The following is an 18,358-nucleotide window of genomic DNA, read 5'->3' on the forward strand; positions in this document are numbered from 1 at the left end:
GTGTGCAAGTCTTCAGCGTGTCATGTCAACCAGCACCCACAACTCTGGTTTTGGGCAGGCCAGGAGGAGCACACCCTGCAGGGCCAGGACAGGGCAGGGAGAGGCCTGTCTGCTGTCTGTTTAGCAGCTTGTATGGTTATCTAAACAAGAGGTGTCAGTCGTGTTTGTATGAGGTACAGGTCAAGATAACCCACCCTGCTAGCTATGAGGAAGTACCTCTGTCACAAACTATAACGCCACCTTTATCATTTACAATTCATTTCAAACTAAATAACGATAATAAATAATAATAATAAATAATAATAATTTAAAAATAATAATGTAATTAAATTTAATCATTTAATAATATTTGCATTTTGTATGCATATTGAATATAGTAAAAATATTGCATGATACAACACAGAAAGCAAAAAGCAATGTAGTCTACATGGATTGTAAGTATTGAGTGATTTATTTGCTTCGGAGTTTGACCGCAGGCAGTTAATCCAGGAGAGGGACCTGGCCGTGGTACAAACGCCTTGGAGACTCGCCCGCTAACCCCTCCCCTCCGGTCGGAGCATAGCTCAGAGTTTATCGTCTCTCTTTCTCCCAGGGCGAGCGCCTCAGATCAGAATCATCCAACACACGCCAGTGCACGAAGAGTTCAGCATCACCGGCGGGGCTCTCTTCCGTGCGTCAAAGTGCTCTCTTAAGTGTAGCCTACGGTTAAGGGAGGGAGAAAAAGATCACATTTTATTTGTATAACTTTGTAGGTGCATTACTTTAGCGGTTTGGTTCCGCGCTTTATCAAGATTAACAACTGAAGGACACTGAAGAGACGTGTATCAGTTTGATTTAAAGTTGTTACCAATCCTTCAAGAGAAGATAGCGCTTCAAGGTAAGCTGCCATAGAAAGTAAAATGGATTTAAAACTTTTTACCGTTTACTTAATCATATATAATTATAATATTCAGTCTGTAACAACACCTTCGTCTGTTCATCATTGGCAAAATAATTCCAAAACGCGTTATGAGAGGATAATGGACTCTTCTAAAAGTATTTATTGGATACGGTTTAAATTCCTCACATTACTCAGTAAAAAAATCTGTATGTCTGAAGTCTTGTGATGATGAGGGAAATTCTAAATCGTTAATTGGACTTCAGTATTTGCATATTATTCAAATACTTTACAAAGCTGTGATGAACATTTATGAAATACAATTTTATAAGCTTGTGAATAGTTCACATCTTGGGATATGATTAATTGAACCTCCTATAATGACAGTGGATGACTAATTGATAATGTTTATAGATCATTTCCGTCCTTAAATGGCATACAGTGTTGCCTGAACTGTAAGTTTCTCACAGCCTGTAAAGATGGAATCTACGGTTTTGATCTTGTGTGCAATTTAATGAAAAAATAATACGCCCAGGTTGACAGGGGGAGTATTTTATTTTCTCTGCCAAAAATGAAGTGAAGAAATGCAGTAGAGGAGGATACTATGTCAGTCTTATGGCATCTTCTTTTGCCCCGTTAAATGTTTTATGTCAACAGTGAAATACCCTATAACATTTTCTATTTTTTCTTGCTTGTCACACACTCACCTATGGAAACTGGACTCTGTCTCTCAGTGTAGAGAGGAAAGCAGGAGAAAGACTCAGTCATAAGTGACCACCCTGTCACTACCCCCTCTCCTTGCTGTTCACCTAATAGCCTGCAGCACACTGTTCCCACTTACGGACCTATTAAAGATTTACCTAGCACCCTACCAGGAGACAGAGAGAGAGAGAGAGAGAGAGAGAGAGAGAGAGAGAGAGAGAGAGAGAGAGAGAGAGAGAGACAGAGAGAGAGACAGAGAAAGAGAGAGAGACAGAGGGAGAGGGAGGGAGAGGGAGAGGGAGACAGAGAGAGACACATATTTCAACATAGATACCAAGTCTCCAAGTGTGTTTATTAGAGTGAGGCTTTGGCCTTGTTGAGATTCAGTGTGCCTTAATTAGGAAAGTCTTTGTCTGCCTGTTGAATCGAATACATTTATACTCCATTAGGATCAATGTATTCACCCAAGACTCTATCTACAACATCAGTATTTCAGAACACAAACCGAGAGAGAGAGAGAGAGAGAGAGAGAGAGAGAGAGAGAGAGAGAGGCAGAGAGAGAGAAGCACTATCGTACGCAGTTGTAAATTCAGTGATTTGTTTTCGCCCCACGTCCCTCTTTGGCTGCTCTCCAGTAGTTTCCGTCAGAGTGACATGGGTAAATAAATGTGTAGCTAATTTCTGCCGTCCTGCGTTCAAAAGACAACAGAGAAAAAGCTTCTCTAATTGTGTTCTTTAAACACCATCCAATCATGAACTCGGTGATGTGGTGACACCGAAGCATCCCAGTAACTAGTGTATGCGCGGGCACACACCAGGTTAGGTTAGGGCAGGGCCACTGGCAGAGCATTCTGACAAAGGTAACATGGTTAAACTATCAAATGGATTCCTGAATGACCGTATTGGATTCCCTCCAAAATGCCCACGTTGATTTAGCAGCACCGCAGATCCATCAGGACGTGATCCCGCTCTGCTGTGTTTAGCATGGCCTACGGCTCCATTCCTGAGGTGGGTGACCCCGGCGTAGGTTTCGTGCTGGGATTTTTCCTGGACCGAGCTGAAAGGCGAACGCTGAGAGAACGTTGTTTTTCTCGAAACCTCCCCTGGATTTGGGTGGAAAGACTTGTAAAACATCCTGGTGCAGACCTTACCGAGATGACCATATATGGTCATCCTTCCCGACAGAGTGGCATCTTTGCTGAGCTGGGTGATGTTTATGTGTTCAGAGTCCACAACATGCAGGTGTAACGGGGTCCTGGGTCCGCTGTCCTCCGCTGGATGTCTAGCCTGGAGCTCCAGGGACTGGTTGAGAACACTGGGGCTGCCCTCCCGGTGGCCTGACTGCGCCCCGCGAGAGGAGCATGTATCACTGTCTCCTCAGGCCACAAGACTAATGTGAAGAGGTCACTTAGGGCTGTCACTCCCTTTTGTCATGGCTTATTGCTCCTAACAGGGCTCCCTCTCAGGAGGCTTTGGGTCTCGCACACACACACACACACACATGCATACACACACACATGCATGCGCACACTTGCACACACACACAGACACATTTTTACATGCTCTAATGCCTGTAGCGGTGCTGTGACCAGGATGTATGGCGTTCCCTGTTTTCAGGTTCCATGTTTGGTTACCAGTCACTCGTTTAGCTTGGTTTTAACTCAGTTCTATTGCTAAATGTACAAGTATAGTCGACACATTTTGACATTTGAATGAAGGCTTTTAAGCTTTTTGCCCGAAGAGTGCTTTGGACCTTTTTTTTGTTTGTCTTTACTTAGCTTACTTCCGAGAAAGAACCTTGGGAACTGTTGGAATTGGTCTTTATCGCGTGGAATCTTTTTTGTTTGTACGAGTGGCACGTTCTGCATCTCCAATTAAAATGCGGTTCAGTCGAACAAAAGGAAGCTCCATTTGTAGTTACTGCTTGTGCGTGTGCGTGTGTACTGCATTTGTAAGTGTGTGCGAGAACTGGGCTGGCTTCGGTGTCAAGTCTCTGCCCAGAGCCAGAGGACCAGAGTGCTCTCCCATTCACAGGAGACAAAGATGATGCAGTGGCATTAAATGTAAAGCTGCGCCCTGACAGAGACATCTCAAGACTATTATCCACCCAAAGCCTATTCTGTTACCTCCAGAGCACTCTGCTCCAGTATTCACTTACGGTTGTTTCCAGATAACAGTTTGAGGTGCCCTGACAGAATACATAGGGACCCCAGGGTGGGAACCTGATATCCCTCCTCTGGTTCTCCCTACAATGGCTTCCCAGAAAATCATTCTGATCCCCTGTCATCTCTGTGGACCGTTGCCCTGGATAGATGACATACATTAAGACGGAGATTCCCCAGCAAAGTTAATTAGCACATTCCAGCTATTTATTATGTGCCGCTTTTTACGATCGAGGGATTGAATGTTTTCAATAAGGGTCCCCGTCTCCTCTCCCCTCTAACCTAACCCCTCAGATCAGCCCGGCTCTATGTCAAACTGCTCGGCTGTTCTTCGCTGTGGTTTAACCATTTGTTGCCTTGGCCCCTCCGACACACTGATTAATAGGATTTATTAGTAGCAAATAAGAACAGGAAGTTGCTTTCCCTCGAGGCCCTAGATCTGAAGGTCTTGGAGGCATCTTGCCTCACCCTTCGTACTATGCCCATAGTTAGAATCCACATCAACAGTAGGACATAGATACGTCAAAGCATAAGCCCATCACTATCCAGTATCCATTGCCATTTTGAATTTAATTCTCTTTCGTGAGGGTAGGGCTTTCGTTCTCCCTTCCAGAATCAGAGTTTGAGGATTCTAGAGTACTCATCTCTCTAGAGATTCACTTTGAAATGTGTTGCACTGTAAAGTTTTATTGATATCAGCATTTGATATGTTTTGGATGCAAAGCTTATGATCGCTTGCCAAATGAGTTTCTTTATACTTAAATGTTGACTTTGTGTAGTGATGAATAACATGAACTTCAATGTACAAGTGAGCCTGATGTAATGCTAGCTGCCAGACTGTTTTTACATCATACGACTCTACTAATGTTGGCAGTCTAATCTTTCCTTTGTTACTTGATGTTCCCACAGAGAGGATACAGTATGGATATCATTGTGTTTACTTACTTTGTGCCGCTCAAGGCTGAGCAACACAAGACAATAGTCACAACACACTGCAATCTCACCTGGGGAGGTGTCTGTGTGTGTGTGTGTGTGTGTGTGTGTGTGTGTGTGTGTGTGTGTGTGTGTGTAAGAGTGCATGCATGCTTTCGTTTGTGTGTGTGTGTTGAAACACAGCACAACCCAACATGCTTAAACTCATACCGAATATATGAGGTTGGAGAGCGCGGGAACATCAGTAATAAAGATAGTTTATAGATATTATTTAAGATACAATCAGATATTTAAAAAGAAACACTAGTAAAGTTGCAGGGAAAGTTCACAGTCTGTAAATCTATGGAGCTTTTTCTTAGCTGTTGGAACAATAAACTAAGTCCAAATAAGCAGAGTCATTGCAGCTCCAGTATTGTCTTTAAGACGCCCTGCTCAAGGCTATAACTGTTGTCATAGCTCCTAGGCAGCTCCACATTGTAATGTTTCTCTCATTACTGTTCTTAATAACCAGAGTTATAGCTAATGAAGACAATTTGGTGTGCCTGGTAGATGTTTTATTTTGTGTATTGTGCAAACAGAACACAGTGGCAGTCTAGTATTTTCACTGGTAGACGTGAACTCACTCAGACTCACTGGGGAGTTTGCCTGCTTTCTTAAACTGGGGGCTAAAAGGATGATTGACTGTTGCCAAGAAAAACAACCAATAGCCTCGAGAGCTAGAAACAATTAGCTGTGTTGTTCCGTGTGTCCCGGCCCTGTGGTCTGGAACTAGAGACTAACGGCCCAATATATAGGTCTCATACACTGTCCTGCCACACGGAGAGATGTGATAACAGCATACTCACACATATCCACACACACACGTACACACACACACACACACACACACGTACACACACACACAGAGGTGACAACAGACTCACAGATGATGCCTCATTTGGGTGTGTCCACCTAAATATCCTCTGTCCTATAGTACATGTAGATAACTAAAGTATCAACAAACCAGTCATTGTGTCCTGTCAGGTTTTGTTATCCGGAATGATCCGTAACTTTTTGTTGTGACCAGGACTCTGGTGTTTAAACTGGTTGAAACAAAACTTTAATGTGGCAAAACAACACGAAAGTTGTGTGGTTTCGGGGAGACGTCTGGCACTTTCTGTGTTTCCCACAGCACTGGGACGACTTCCATGGAGGCTGTTACTGTACTCCTGTCACCATCGCCATCAGGAAGGTTTCCCATCACCCCCTGCAACGTGTGTCGCCCATGTAGCCAAACATAACACATGCTGCAGCCTGCAAGGAAACACTGCTGTTGGTTTAACCCACACGCCACTGGCAGGGCTGGCCATTTCTCTCTCCCTCTTGTTTTTTGTTCTTCTCACCTCTCTGACTCCGCTTTCATTTTTTCTCTCTCATGACCACCCACTTCCACCCTCTCCTGAATGACCCAGTGGCTATTATCGACAAAGCAAATCCTATAATTCTGTAAAAGTAACTTTTAGTAGAGCAACTTTTATCTTAGACATCTATAGAGGTAACGTTGTTTACAAGATCCCCCCCCTCTCTCTCTCTCTCTCTCTCTCTCTCTCTCTCTCTCTCTCTCTCTCTCTCTCTCTCTCTCTCTCTCTCTGTCTCTCTCTCTCTTTGTCTCTCTCTCTCTCTTTGTCTCTCTCTCCTTCACCTCTCTTTGTAATTTCTCTCCCCCTGTTGAGTTCTGTCACCTAACTAATTTCCCCCGTGTGGCTGCTAACACCATCTGAACTCCTATCTGTCCTCCCATCACCGGCGGCACAGATGGAGTGCGTTGTTGACGTCCCTCTTGGAACACTTGAGCTTCCTCCTTTGTGGCCGCTCCGCTCTTCCACAGAGATACAGCCCAGTCCCTGTTGCTGATAGATGTGTGCGCTCAGGGGCGAAGAGAGATACATTACATGAACTTTACTCACATGGGTGAGATCGTGTCAGCACCCCCCCTCTCCCCTCCCCCCCCCCTCCCCCCCCCCCCCCCGACACAGGGGAGGCAACCCCCACAACCACTATCACTCTTTCACACACGCACCCGCGCACAAACACACACATACAGCCAATCGCGCACGCAAACACACATGCGACCCCAACTAGTATTCTAGCACATGCGCACAAGGGCACACACTACCGAGTCTCCAGCTTGGCAACATGTTTTTCGCTAGCCTATCCATCAAGCCTATATCCTATCTGTGCTCTGTAATCCCACTGGGGGCCCAATTTGTTCGTCCAAATAAACAGTTGTCTGTTTATCAGTCCTTAATCCTCCTGCTTTTAGGGTTCTTCTGTGTTTGTGTTTGTCCTTTACAAGGCTCTTGCTCCTTTCATCCATTTCCAGCAGTTTAGTGTGACATCTAACATGATCTGTGGATAGAAGTCGGTAGGAGTTGTTTTCCGTTTGTCATTCACTGCACATCCGCAGGTGAAACATTAGCGGTCTGCCAAGAACGGGTTCCATTTTAGAAGTGTGTTTAGAATGAATCAGATCCATTAGTTAAGTCTGACATTGTTTATGGTATGCATGGACAGGTTGATGTGTGTAATCTAGGTAGGGGGCCCAGGGAGTACGGCTGATAGGGAGACAGAGAGCTCGGAGACACAGGGAGGAACATCCATCCATTCTTGCCCAATGCTTGTTAGTTAATCATTAGTCATAGCATACGAGGAATGCGTAGGGATGCATTTTCTTTTTTCTTTTTAATTAGAAGGATATCAAGGAAGCTGCCAGTGTTCCATCCCTCCAGATGAAACTTTTAAGACAGTTAACCGGTTATGACGGATGCATGTCTTCCTTGAATGATTTTTCTAGCGCTGGAGGTGAACCAGGATAAATCCTGCCGCGGTACTGATGTGTCCTGCACGGTGTCTTCAACCTAGAACTCTTGACCCATGAGTGACTAATGGCTCGTCTACTCGCTTTGTTTCACTTTTCAACCCCCCCCCCCCCCCCCAGTCACATCGCTTTCAATTTCGGAGGTGTTGACTAATGGCAGTTGCGGTGGTCTTTGAGGGCTCGAACACATCGCAAAGGCACAGGGACAGGACTGAAGTCATTTATAACAGACGAGAAAAGGGCCACTGACAGGATCATCAGCGGGTGCTAAATCTACTAGCACGAATCATTTTGCGTGAGAGTCAAAATGGGTTTAGCATTTGAAAGAGGGAAGGAGCGAGAGAAGGATTGGGAGGGAGAGACATCTGAAAGAGGGACGGACGGCTGAAAGATGTCAGATCGCCTCTGTTTTTGTTGGTCTGACCTTTTGTTTTCGGCAAACAGATTTAAAGTGGACACAAAAGGAAAGGCGCAGAGAAGCTCCAGCTGATGTAGAAACGAGTAGAGAGAGAAGACATGCCTGTAAGGGACCATGGAGAGACAGCTGAATACTCACAACAGAACTGTGTGTGCATATCTCGCTGCAGTGTACACACACACACGCAGGCAGACACACACAAATGCGCTCGCTCGCACGCACACACACATACACAAACATGCACGCATGAAAAGCTCCTCCCTTGGTTAACTTTGGACACTGATCTCCTTCTTTCAGGCTGAGCAAGAGAAGGGAGGAGAAGAGTGAACTCTCACCAGTCCCCCACGCTCCACACACCATGACGACTGGAGACTCTGAAAGTCCGGGTGGGACTCCAGGGGAGAGAAGCTGCTCTCGTCCCCTCTCTGGGAGCCCTGCATCGAAGAGGCCTGGGTATTCTGTGTCCTGGTGCTCTGGTGCCAGTGTCAGGCAGGGGAGGCTGGAGATGACTCTAGCCCACCCATGGCTGCTTCTGATGGGCTTGGCGCTGACGGTTGGCCTGTCTGCTGGAGAGAACATCAAACAGAGTGTCCCCAGGGTCAAACTCAGTTACAAAGGTAAGAGACAAGGATCTGAGGTTATGACATCATTTATCTTCAGTGACGTGGAACCTGGGAATAAAAGTGGTCAGTGACCAGGGCTTTTCTAGGCCATCAAGCAATCTATGGCTATTTTTAGGCCCTATATTTAGCGAAATGATTAATATGCCGCAGCACAGACAAGAATGTGTGTATTGGAGTACAGATACTGTTTTTTTTTGTTGCAAAAGTTACTAAACTCATAAGCCACAAAGGGCTGTATTATGTGTGTCCCTGACTGTCAGATAGAACTACTGCAGTAACTGAGGCTTTATGCCATCCAAGCCAGTGATTGTTTCAAGCAGTTGGTCTTTGATGGGTAGGGAATGGTGCCTGAATCCTGCTTCATTGGCTCAAGAAGAACACGGCATCTTGTTGAAGAAAAACCCACCTGGCTGCCATCTTTAATAACAACCAAGCTTTCTCTTAATCACGATACTGCCCGTACCTCGAGTCATCCCTGTAAATAACCCGTGTCCTTGGTTAGCTTACATATGATTGCCCAGCTGTCTATCTCTTTCTTCTCTCTTTTGTTGATAATCTCACAGAACGCTCAGGTTTACCTCCCATCTGGTCACTCTGGTGGAACACGTCAGTTATCAGAGCAGTACCTGGGGTGATCAGGACACACACACACACACTTAGCTGTGATTATAAAACCCACTTGGCTGCAGTGGTAAAATCAATGGGGCTTGACGTATCACTTCTGGGCTGGAGACATGTTGGGGGAGGGGGACCAAACACTTTATACTCCCTGCTCATGTAAGCCTGAAGAACAGTGTTGCCACATTTACCCGTTTATACAATTCTGATGGTGTTGATGTGAAGTCCAACATGAATTTCAAAATAAACATGAAGTAGGTACGGTGGCGTCACATATTTGAATGCCAACGCACAGCCTTTGTGTCGCGGTGATTCAGCGACTGCAGCTCGACCTGCCGCGGGTATGTCATTCTTGGGTTTGGTCCTGGGCCTGACTCTGCTGTGGCTGTGGTCCTCTCCGTCCATGAGCTCACTCTTCGCTAAACTGGCTGTATTTGCTTTGTGCCACAGTGGGAAAGCTCAGTTAAAAGGCGACATAAACCCACATGAACCCTCCAACTCTTCGTCTTACGCTCTGTCCACTTCTCCTCACTACATCATGCACTAAGGAACTCCTAAGCCACTCGCATTCTACCATAAATAACTCACGTTTCCATTCTAGTCAAAAACAACCTGAAAATAAGCCCTGACATTGAATCTCCCATCCCCACCACACCACACCACAAACTCTCCATAACCCCAAATATAAAGCCCAAACCCTGTACTCCGGCCACTTTACTAAACCAGCATTGCTGGAAATAGACAGACATTTACATGTCCTGACCTTCCAAGATAAATATATGTATGCGGTGGCTGGAATAATTCCTTGGAACACTATTTACCTTGTAGTTTGGACCAAGGTTTGGTTTCCCTTTCTTTCTTTCTTTCTTTCTTTCTTTCTTTCTTTCTTTCTTTCTTTCATTCTCTGTTCTGGTTTCGGCCTGAGCTGAAGGAGTTTCGCAAACCTTTTTTGGAATGGAAGCACTTTACCGGAATGTCTGGTGCAGTTAAGATGAAAAGTGCGATTAACGTTGATGGTTTTGGGGGAAACTCATTCATGTTCAGTCATTTGAAAGGAAGACCATCTGAGTGTGTAATATCATTACCTTTAGATCTCATTTAGCTCAACATTGGGGTACTAAACCAGATCCATGTTTGGTCGTTCCTGTCAGGGTGACTGTGGAGTAAGATCCATCAAAGCTAACTCATCTTCAACCCTGAACGCACTCTCCACAACATTTCCCTCATGAATACACTCTTCAAACACAGCAAGGAACACACACTTCAATCGTAACACCGGCCCAGTCTCAACGCACAGCTGAGAATGAGCATAGGGTAAGATGATCAAAGGAGAATCATCCTTGATTGAATGCACCCCTCGAAAACAACCTCACAGCTCAGCTAAATGAACATTTGAAAACTCATTGAACTTTCCACTGAAGTCAACGTCTATCCTGTGACCTTCAGGGAGTTGAAAAAGTTTAGGATTTTGCTTTTGAGACCAATGACGAGACTATCAGTATTGCTTTTTTAAATGTAATTTGACGAGTTATGGCCTTTTCTGTTATCCTAGATGTAGGGCCAAACCATGTCAGAAACAGCAAAACAGTCCAATGTCCATGACGTTCCTATCACACAGATCCAAGTAATCCAGCTATAAAGTAAATATTTTCATGTTCAGCAGCTCCATGTTGTTGTTGATTTGATGACACATAATCACAATATTTGACATGAAGAGTTAAAAAACTGTGACGACCAGTGTGACACGTGTGTGTCAGTATATTCTCCTCACATAAATATACTTTTTGACTACACATGTCCCTGTTGCCAGTTTACAGGAAGTTGATCATCCAACACACAATGAAAGGGACTTATTGACTTATTGTCTTTCTTTGCAAAAGTCGATGACAAAGTTGGTCTTCATTTCCTTCAGTTCTTTCATTCAGCTCACCACCATGGCTCATGGGTACCATATGAAGCTGTAAATCCTTTTCCTTTCAGGAACATTTCTCTGTTTACTGTGGAAAAAAACAGGGTTTTAGGTCAGTCTCAGTGTTCAGCCTGTCTCACTCGCCTGTCTCGTCGTGTCATATTTTCCAAAATGGAAGGTTCTCTCAGCACACGTTAGGCTTCGTTAATCTCCTCCCAGCGTCAATGGTTGACATCAGAACCTCTTATGTGACAAGATGTTTTTTGCCGGTTATAAGGTCTGAAAACACTGGTAATCAGGTTATGTTGCATTCATGCACATTTGGGAGCGAGAGGGAATGGGCGAGGGAGAAAGGGAGACAGTGCTGTTAAATAGGTCATTGATGGAGCCTCATAGCCACACGTGAACCTGATATGATCTCAATACATGGGGGATCAGAGAGCTTCAGGGCTCTGACCTGGTGCTAAGAAGGACCTGAGGTCTTTCCTCCCTGAGGAAGGGTGCCGGGCGCTAAGCTAAACGGCTAACAGCTAAACATGGTAGTTTCAATGGGCTCACAGTGCTGTGTGTTTACAGAACAGATTAGCGTTAGCCAAAGGCTAGCACGACTAATCTTGCTGTGAGGTTTAGTGTGGAGAGGGCACAGGGGCTGTGTGTGTGTGAAGGAATGAGATATTTAAGTATGTGGGGGTGGTATGTGTGTGAATTTGTGTGTGTGTGTGTGTGTAGGAGGGGAGGTATTAAGTTGGCCGAGTCTGGGAGTTTAGGGGGTTGAAGTTCAAATATTGATAGTTAGTAACCTCAGCCCTAGCACCCAGAGGGTAATCACAATGTCAATCCTTTGAGAGAAACTCCCCCTCAGAGAGCTGGTGTTTGTTCAGGACATGTTGCTGTGCTCCTCAGCCAGACAAGCTGGGCTCCATCACAAGGCCACAAGGTCTTCACTGACAAAAAACACACAACTTGGCACTGCCTGGCTTGATTTGATGCCAAGTAGTAATTTACTAAAAATAAATCTATGATGATAGATATTTATATGCAGTAGAAACAAAATATTTGGAGGTGGGATTTGCCTTTGTCTGGTTCGCATGAATCAGTAATCCCCCCCAAGATATCTCAGACAACTTCAGATCTGTGCCAATTGTTCTGGCAATTTGCCATTTGAATGGACAAAACAACTTTGTAGTTTATCCCATACCAGATTGATTATCCACACATTTTCCACAACTAACATTTCTCTCTGGTCAGAAAGATTTTTCAATATTCCCCAACAATACCAACAGAAAGGAGGAAGAGGTCCCCTGTTTGTGTATTACAAAGGGAAACTGGATCCCCCCTTGTGGGGAGATAAGCTCTGTAAGAACCCAGCACATGTAAAATTCAAACATGCTCTCAAAGGTTCAGTAGAGAAAATATCCTGTTGATGTTTTCAGGATTCTTGGATCTGGGATTGGATGTGCATCTTTGATTTCAGTCTAACCTGAGTTCAACCCAGACATGGCAAACTTGTAGATCATTCGCAATAATTAAGGTGTAGAAATGGAGTAACATGAATCCAGCATCTCCCTTCCTCTCCCATCTCCCTGTCCTCACCTAGTCACTCACACATAGAGAAGGCTATAACATGCTGGTATTTTCACTGTCTCTATTGTAACTCGGATGCTAATACCGATGGTGGGATCAGCTCATCCCTGTGCTGAGGTGTGAGGGCACCTCGAGCGTGCATCAGAGTCTCTCCCCCTGCGCCTCTTCCTGTGTGCAGCCAAGGTGTTGAACCGCAGGGGATTAGACAGCTCTGAGTCAAGCTACGACACGCTTCCCCTCTCAACTCAGCACGAGAAGGGACCAAGCCCCCCCCCCCCCTCCCCGGGCCTGTTTCGACAGCCTTCATTACGCTATGGAGAAACACATGTCTCTTTACCAAACTCTGGAATCCGACGAGCTCCATGGTTTTATTTGAGATATCGAGTGTCTGCGGGTCCACGGTACAAAATGTCCTCGTGTGCAGGCTGTATCGATATGAGATATTATCTTTTATATATCTCTCTCTCTCCTTACCCCTCTCCTCCCCCCCACCACCACCACCATCCAGAGCTGCTCCTCGGGGCCAGTGTGTCCGTCTTCCTGGGGCCCTCCGACGGCCTCCACTCCCACACACTGCTGCTGGATGAGGAGAGGGGCCGTCTGCTACTGGGGGCCAGAGATCAAATCTACCTGCTGGACCCGGACAACCTGGCCAGGGGCCCCAGAAAGGTACAGCACGTCTCACACATCAACACGAGTATCTTCACAGTAGGAAAAACGAAAAGAAAAAAAAAACTGAACTCTCTCCAGCAACGGCAGAGGAAACATTCTGGCCGAGCTTCAAGTCCCGACAGCTGAGCTGGCTGGGTGTGTTTCCCCCTGCAGACACGACTGAAGCTGTCACAGGCGTCGGGCAGGCAGACTCACGCATGGATTCCCCCCTCACACATCCCAGTCACCTCAGCTATGTGGCTGAATAGCTCATTACGGCGAGCCCCAATCATTTCATTTCTCATCCCAAACTGTCATGGACCCCTTTGAGCAGACTCTGTGGTGACAAGAGAGGAATTTGGTATTTCGCTGCGAGTGTGAAATGTACTCAGTCATGTGTCGTTGGGAGGTGTGAACAGGTCTCTTTTCGCTAGCCAGCCGTCTCAGACGATCGATTGTATCTGCTCTGAAGTGTCTGAGGTGGGCAAGGTGAAAGGGCAACTCATGACCTTCACACGCCTTATTCCCTTCCCCTGCACCCACACACACACACACACAAACACACACACATACACGCTGCGAGAGAGTGATGCAGTTAGAGGGATTACATATGTTGAGGTTTGTAAATGTGAGAGTGTGTTTATGCAGCTGGTGCTGATCGTCCACTGAGAAGACCCCTCTGTTTATTTGATCTGTATCTCGTTGTTTTAACTCTTAGTCCGTCCCGCTAAGTGTTGCCTCTCTGGACACTGATACCGATGCTCGGACGATAGTCACGATTGGTCTTATTCTAAGAAAAGTGTGTGAGTTTCACCGCGAACAAGACAAATATACAGAAATTAGTTACAGCTCAGACCCACTGCACGCTTAGCTCCATAACTGGGTCCGTGGAGAACCGTTGACGCTCTGTGGCGGTCCTGTTGCAGATGGTGCAGGCTTACACACTGAGAGGGTGCAGGGAACACTCTGGCACCAATGCCTTGCAGTATGTGTTCATAACAGCTGGTAACAAGGCCCACCAGGTACCTCTGGGTACCAACAGGCGGGGGGTTGGGGGGGGGGGGGTTGGGGGGGGGGCTTCGTTCAGGCAAATTCCAGGTGCATTGCGTGAATGAGTCTGCGAATAAAAGCATTATTCCAAAGTCCTCCCAGCGTCCCAACAGCCTGCTCAGAAGCCAGGCTGCCGGGCCTGTACTTGGCGTCGTGGCTCAAACCCGACGAAGGCTAAAGTCCCTTCACAAGCTACATACTGTACCAATACAGAAAATCATAATTCCTTTATGAATTCCATGGTGCAGAAAGATCATCTACTGGAGAATTATAAGACAGCTGGTGTGTGCGTGATAGTGTGTGTGTGTGTGTTCGTGTAGGAGAGAGAGAGAGTATGTGCAGGTTAATCGTTGACCTCTGAATAATAACGGCGATAGCTCTCCTTGGCAGATTTAGAGGTGAACATACTAAGCACATAAGCCTGTTATAACACATGTGTGAGCACAGTGGGGTACATGCAAGGTACTCTGGGTGTAAGCCCTCCTTCACACACTAATACCAGTGACTGGAGGTGTTAATAGTAATACAACAAAGGTCCACTAGCCAAATCCACCAGGAAAAACGAATCTTACAATTCCTGTGGGATTACTGTAATACTGTAAAGTGCTTTGAATTGGGTTTAATTCAAAGTGGAATAGAAAGTGTAAAATAAAGTGTATATTTAGAAGTGTCGTGTCACTCAATTCATCCTTCTTTGTGTGTGTGTGTGTGTGTCCATGTGTTTGCGTGCATGCGTGTCTGTGCATGTCCATATGTGCATGTACTGTGTGTGTGTATGTCTGAGCGGGGGGGTGTACTCCCATGTGTATGTGTGTGTGTGTGTGTGTGTGTGACATGTGCTTGTGCCTCTCCTCAGATTAGCTGGCCTGCGCCCAGGGAACGAGTGGAGATGTGCAAACTGGCAGGGAAGAACGCCCACGTGAGTGCACCAATACAATACACAGACCTCCAACCCCCTGGGAGGGGGGGGGGGGCGGGGGGTAGAAAGGTTCTCAACCACATTCAGTGCACTCACCTCATGTTCTTCCCTGCCAGATGGAGTGCGCTAACTTTGTGCGTGTGCTGCACAACTACAACCGCACACACGTGTATGCCTGTGGGACAGGAGCCTTCCATCCCAGCTGTGCCTTTGTGGAGATTTCTGGACACAGACAGGTAAGAGGGGGGAACACTGTAGGTGCTGCTCAGAGGAGGTGGACTGAACTCAACAGACAGCTCCTCCACCGGCACGTTTCTCTTTCACACTTTCTGTATTTCTCCGTTCTCCCTCCCTCCCTCCCTCCCTCCCTCCCTCCCTCCCTCCCTCCCTCCCTCCCTCCCTCCCTCCCTCCCTCCCTCCCTCCCTCCCTCCCTCCCTCCCTCCCTCCCTCCCTCCCTCCCTCCCTCCCTCCCCTCCCTCCCTCCCTCCCTCCCTCCCTCCCTCCCCTCCCTCCCTCCCTCCCCCCCCTCCCTCCCTCCCTCCCTCCCTCCCTCCCTCCCAGAATGGGGCGTTCCAGTTGCTTCCGTCCACTGTAGAGTCGGGCAGGCTCAAGTGTCCATACGATCCCTGGCAGCCCTTCACCTCCGTTCTCACAGGTCAGAGGCCCTCCGCCACGCTCCGTCTCTTCATCCCTGACAGATCCTCTCCTCCCCCACAGCCTATGCTGCATATCTACGATGATACATCCTCTCCCCCCATATACAGTCTATACTGTACATGTCGATAACGATTCAACCTTTCCCACAGGCTATAATGTGTACGTCTATGAGAACCTCCTCTCCAGTCAATGGTGTACATCCTCACAGAACTTCTATTCCTCCTCTGTTGTTTCCTGCCTGTAGTCCCTGTAGTCCTCGGGGCCGGCCCCGTGGTAACAGGCCTGGGTGTCAGCTGCTGTGTGCTACACTTGTCTTCTCAGAATCTCTGGCAGAGTGGAGAGGCGTTCCTGTCGGAGTGACATAAACAAAGATACTTGGCAGGAAACCATAAACATTCAGCCATACTGTAGAGATTTTGTAGGACCTTTGTGTCAAATGCTCAAATATGTTAACCTACCCCTCAGGACCTGCGTGTTTGTGGTTGGGTGTGTTTGTGTCTGTGGTGTGGCCATATTTTGATGAGGTAATACGATAATGTCAGATTACCTTAAAACCATTTCATCAGCATGTTCCCTTTTAAGGCAATTGTTTTGACAGAAATTGCATACAGGATCTGACTGCAAAAACAGTTGTAATGTTGACCTTCGATGTCTCAAGCAGACCTTTTGTTCATTGGTTCTAATCAATGTTCCTTCTCTCTGATTGGTTCCAGACCAGTACCTTTACGCGGGCACCGCCTCTGACTTCCTGGGTAAAGACACAACATTCACCCGGTCCTTAGGCCCGCCCCCTGACCAGCATTTCATACGCACAGACATCTCAGAAGACTACTGGATAAACGGTACATACAGACACACACACACTCACCCCCCCCCCACCCCCCCCCCCCCCCACACACACACACACACATATGTTATTGTTCATTAACATGCCCATGCAGACAGACTCATGCTGAGTCTTGTCATAACCACTCGCTTTCCCTCTCAGTCTTTCCACGTCCCGCCTCTCCATCGATACAAAGGCAGCCTGTATGTTTCCAGGGTAGGATACAGTTCACCTATTGGCATTCCTGTCCACAGGAAACAGCCCTCTTATTCATCGAGGGCTTTTATATGAATGCCAGAGTGGAGGGACCACACCCTAAGGAGGGTTTCACTGTGCTTCCCAGAGTTCCACAGTCGAGCGCCTCAGCCACTCTGTTCTCAATGATGCATTCTGGGTCGTCTCCCCAGCCTGTCTGTCTCCCTTCCCCTCCCATCAGTTCCCCAGCCAGCTCTGCCATGGATCAACAGTTGTCACCAGCCTCCCAGCGTCCTGACACATGCTATCCACATTTCACAGCCTCAAGGCCAGGGTGTGGTGGTCTGTGGTGTGCCGGAGGTCTCTGGAAGGATTCTCTGTGTGTGTTTGTGTGTGTGCGTGCCTGTGTTTGAATGTGGTGTGTATCAGCTATATGTATATCATCATCTGTATATGCTTGGTAAGTGAGCGTGTTTGTGTTACCATGTCGGGGAGAGAGAGAGAGAGAGAGAGAGAGAGAGAGAGAGAGAGAGAGAGAGAGAGAGAGAGAGAGAGAGAGAGAGAGAGAGAGAGAGAGAGAGAGAGAGACAGACAGACAGACATAATTTCTCTCTGTGCCAGGTTGTCAGCGTGTAACATCTTACATTACATTGACATGACCTACAATCAAGTATACAGACCCTCTGCTGTGTGTGCAAGAGTGGCCCCATGTCAGACTGTGAATGAGGCATTGCTCTTAGTCTAGAGTGGGTTTCCAGGGTTTTTTAGCTAATGTTGATGTCATGCTACTGTAGCATGTTCTGTTTAAGATTGGCCTTTCTCTTTCTAACACACGAGCACATACTCTCAGTCTATCTCCTTTTATTTCTCTTTTATTTGTCTGTCTCTCTCTCACACACACACACGCTCTCTGTCTCTCTTTCCCCCCCCCTCTCTCTCTCTCTCTCTCTCTCTCTCTCTCTCTCTCTCTCTCTCTCTCTCTCTCTCTCTCTCTCTCTCTCTCTCTCTCTCTCCTCTCTCTCTCTCTCTCTCTCTCTCTCTCTCTCTCTCTCTCTCTCTCTCTCTCTCTCTCCCTCTCCCTCTCCCTCTCTCTCTCTCTCTCTCTCTCTCTCTCTCTCTCCCTCTCTCTCTCTCTCTCTCTCTCTCTCTCTTTCTCTGAGGTGTTGTCTGCTTGTGTTGTAACATTGATAAATCTCAGGAGAAGACACAATGAGACTATAAATTATTCTGAGTAGTGGATATACGCGTGTGTGCAATCCCTCACAGGCACTGCAGGATGAAGTTGTAAATATTTAAGTGTTGCTTGTGTTACTAACACGCTCTCCCTTTTCTCCTCTCTCACCTCTCCCTCTATCCTCGCTACATTTCTCTCTCTC

General features: G+C 46.7%; 1 protein-coding gene across 1 annotated transcript in view; it reads left to right on the plus strand.

The window, feature by feature from the left end:
* The first annotated feature begins 647 nt into the window (after nucleotides 1–647).
* Nucleotides 648–18,358, plus strand: part of sema3d (sema domain, immunoglobulin domain (Ig), short basic domain, secreted, (semaphorin) 3D) — a 29,173-nt gene continuing 11,462 nt past the window's right edge. Inside the window, exons 1-7 of the mRNA XM_084671824.1 lie at nucleotides 648–877; nucleotides 8,247–8,566; nucleotides 13,192–13,352; nucleotides 15,241–15,303; nucleotides 15,420–15,539; nucleotides 15,866–15,959; nucleotides 16,675–16,803. Of these exons, the coding sequence (XP_084527950.1) occupies nucleotides 8,308–8,566; nucleotides 13,192–13,352; nucleotides 15,241–15,303; nucleotides 15,420–15,539; nucleotides 15,866–15,959; nucleotides 16,675–16,803 (826 nt within the window). The 5' untranslated portion in view covers nucleotides 648–877; nucleotides 8,247–8,307. The remainder of the gene's footprint in view (nucleotides 878–8,246; nucleotides 8,567–13,191; nucleotides 13,353–15,240; nucleotides 15,304–15,419; nucleotides 15,540–15,865; nucleotides 15,960–16,674; nucleotides 16,804–18,358) is intronic.

The sequence above is a fragment of the Hypomesus nipponensis genome, chromosome 14 (genome assembly GCF_054491055.1).
Source record: "Hypomesus nipponensis isolate SF chromosome 14, ASM5449105v1, whole genome shotgun sequence".
NCBI classification, from domain to species: domain Eukaryota; kingdom Metazoa; phylum Chordata; class Actinopteri; order Osmeriformes; family Osmeridae; genus Hypomesus; species Hypomesus nipponensis.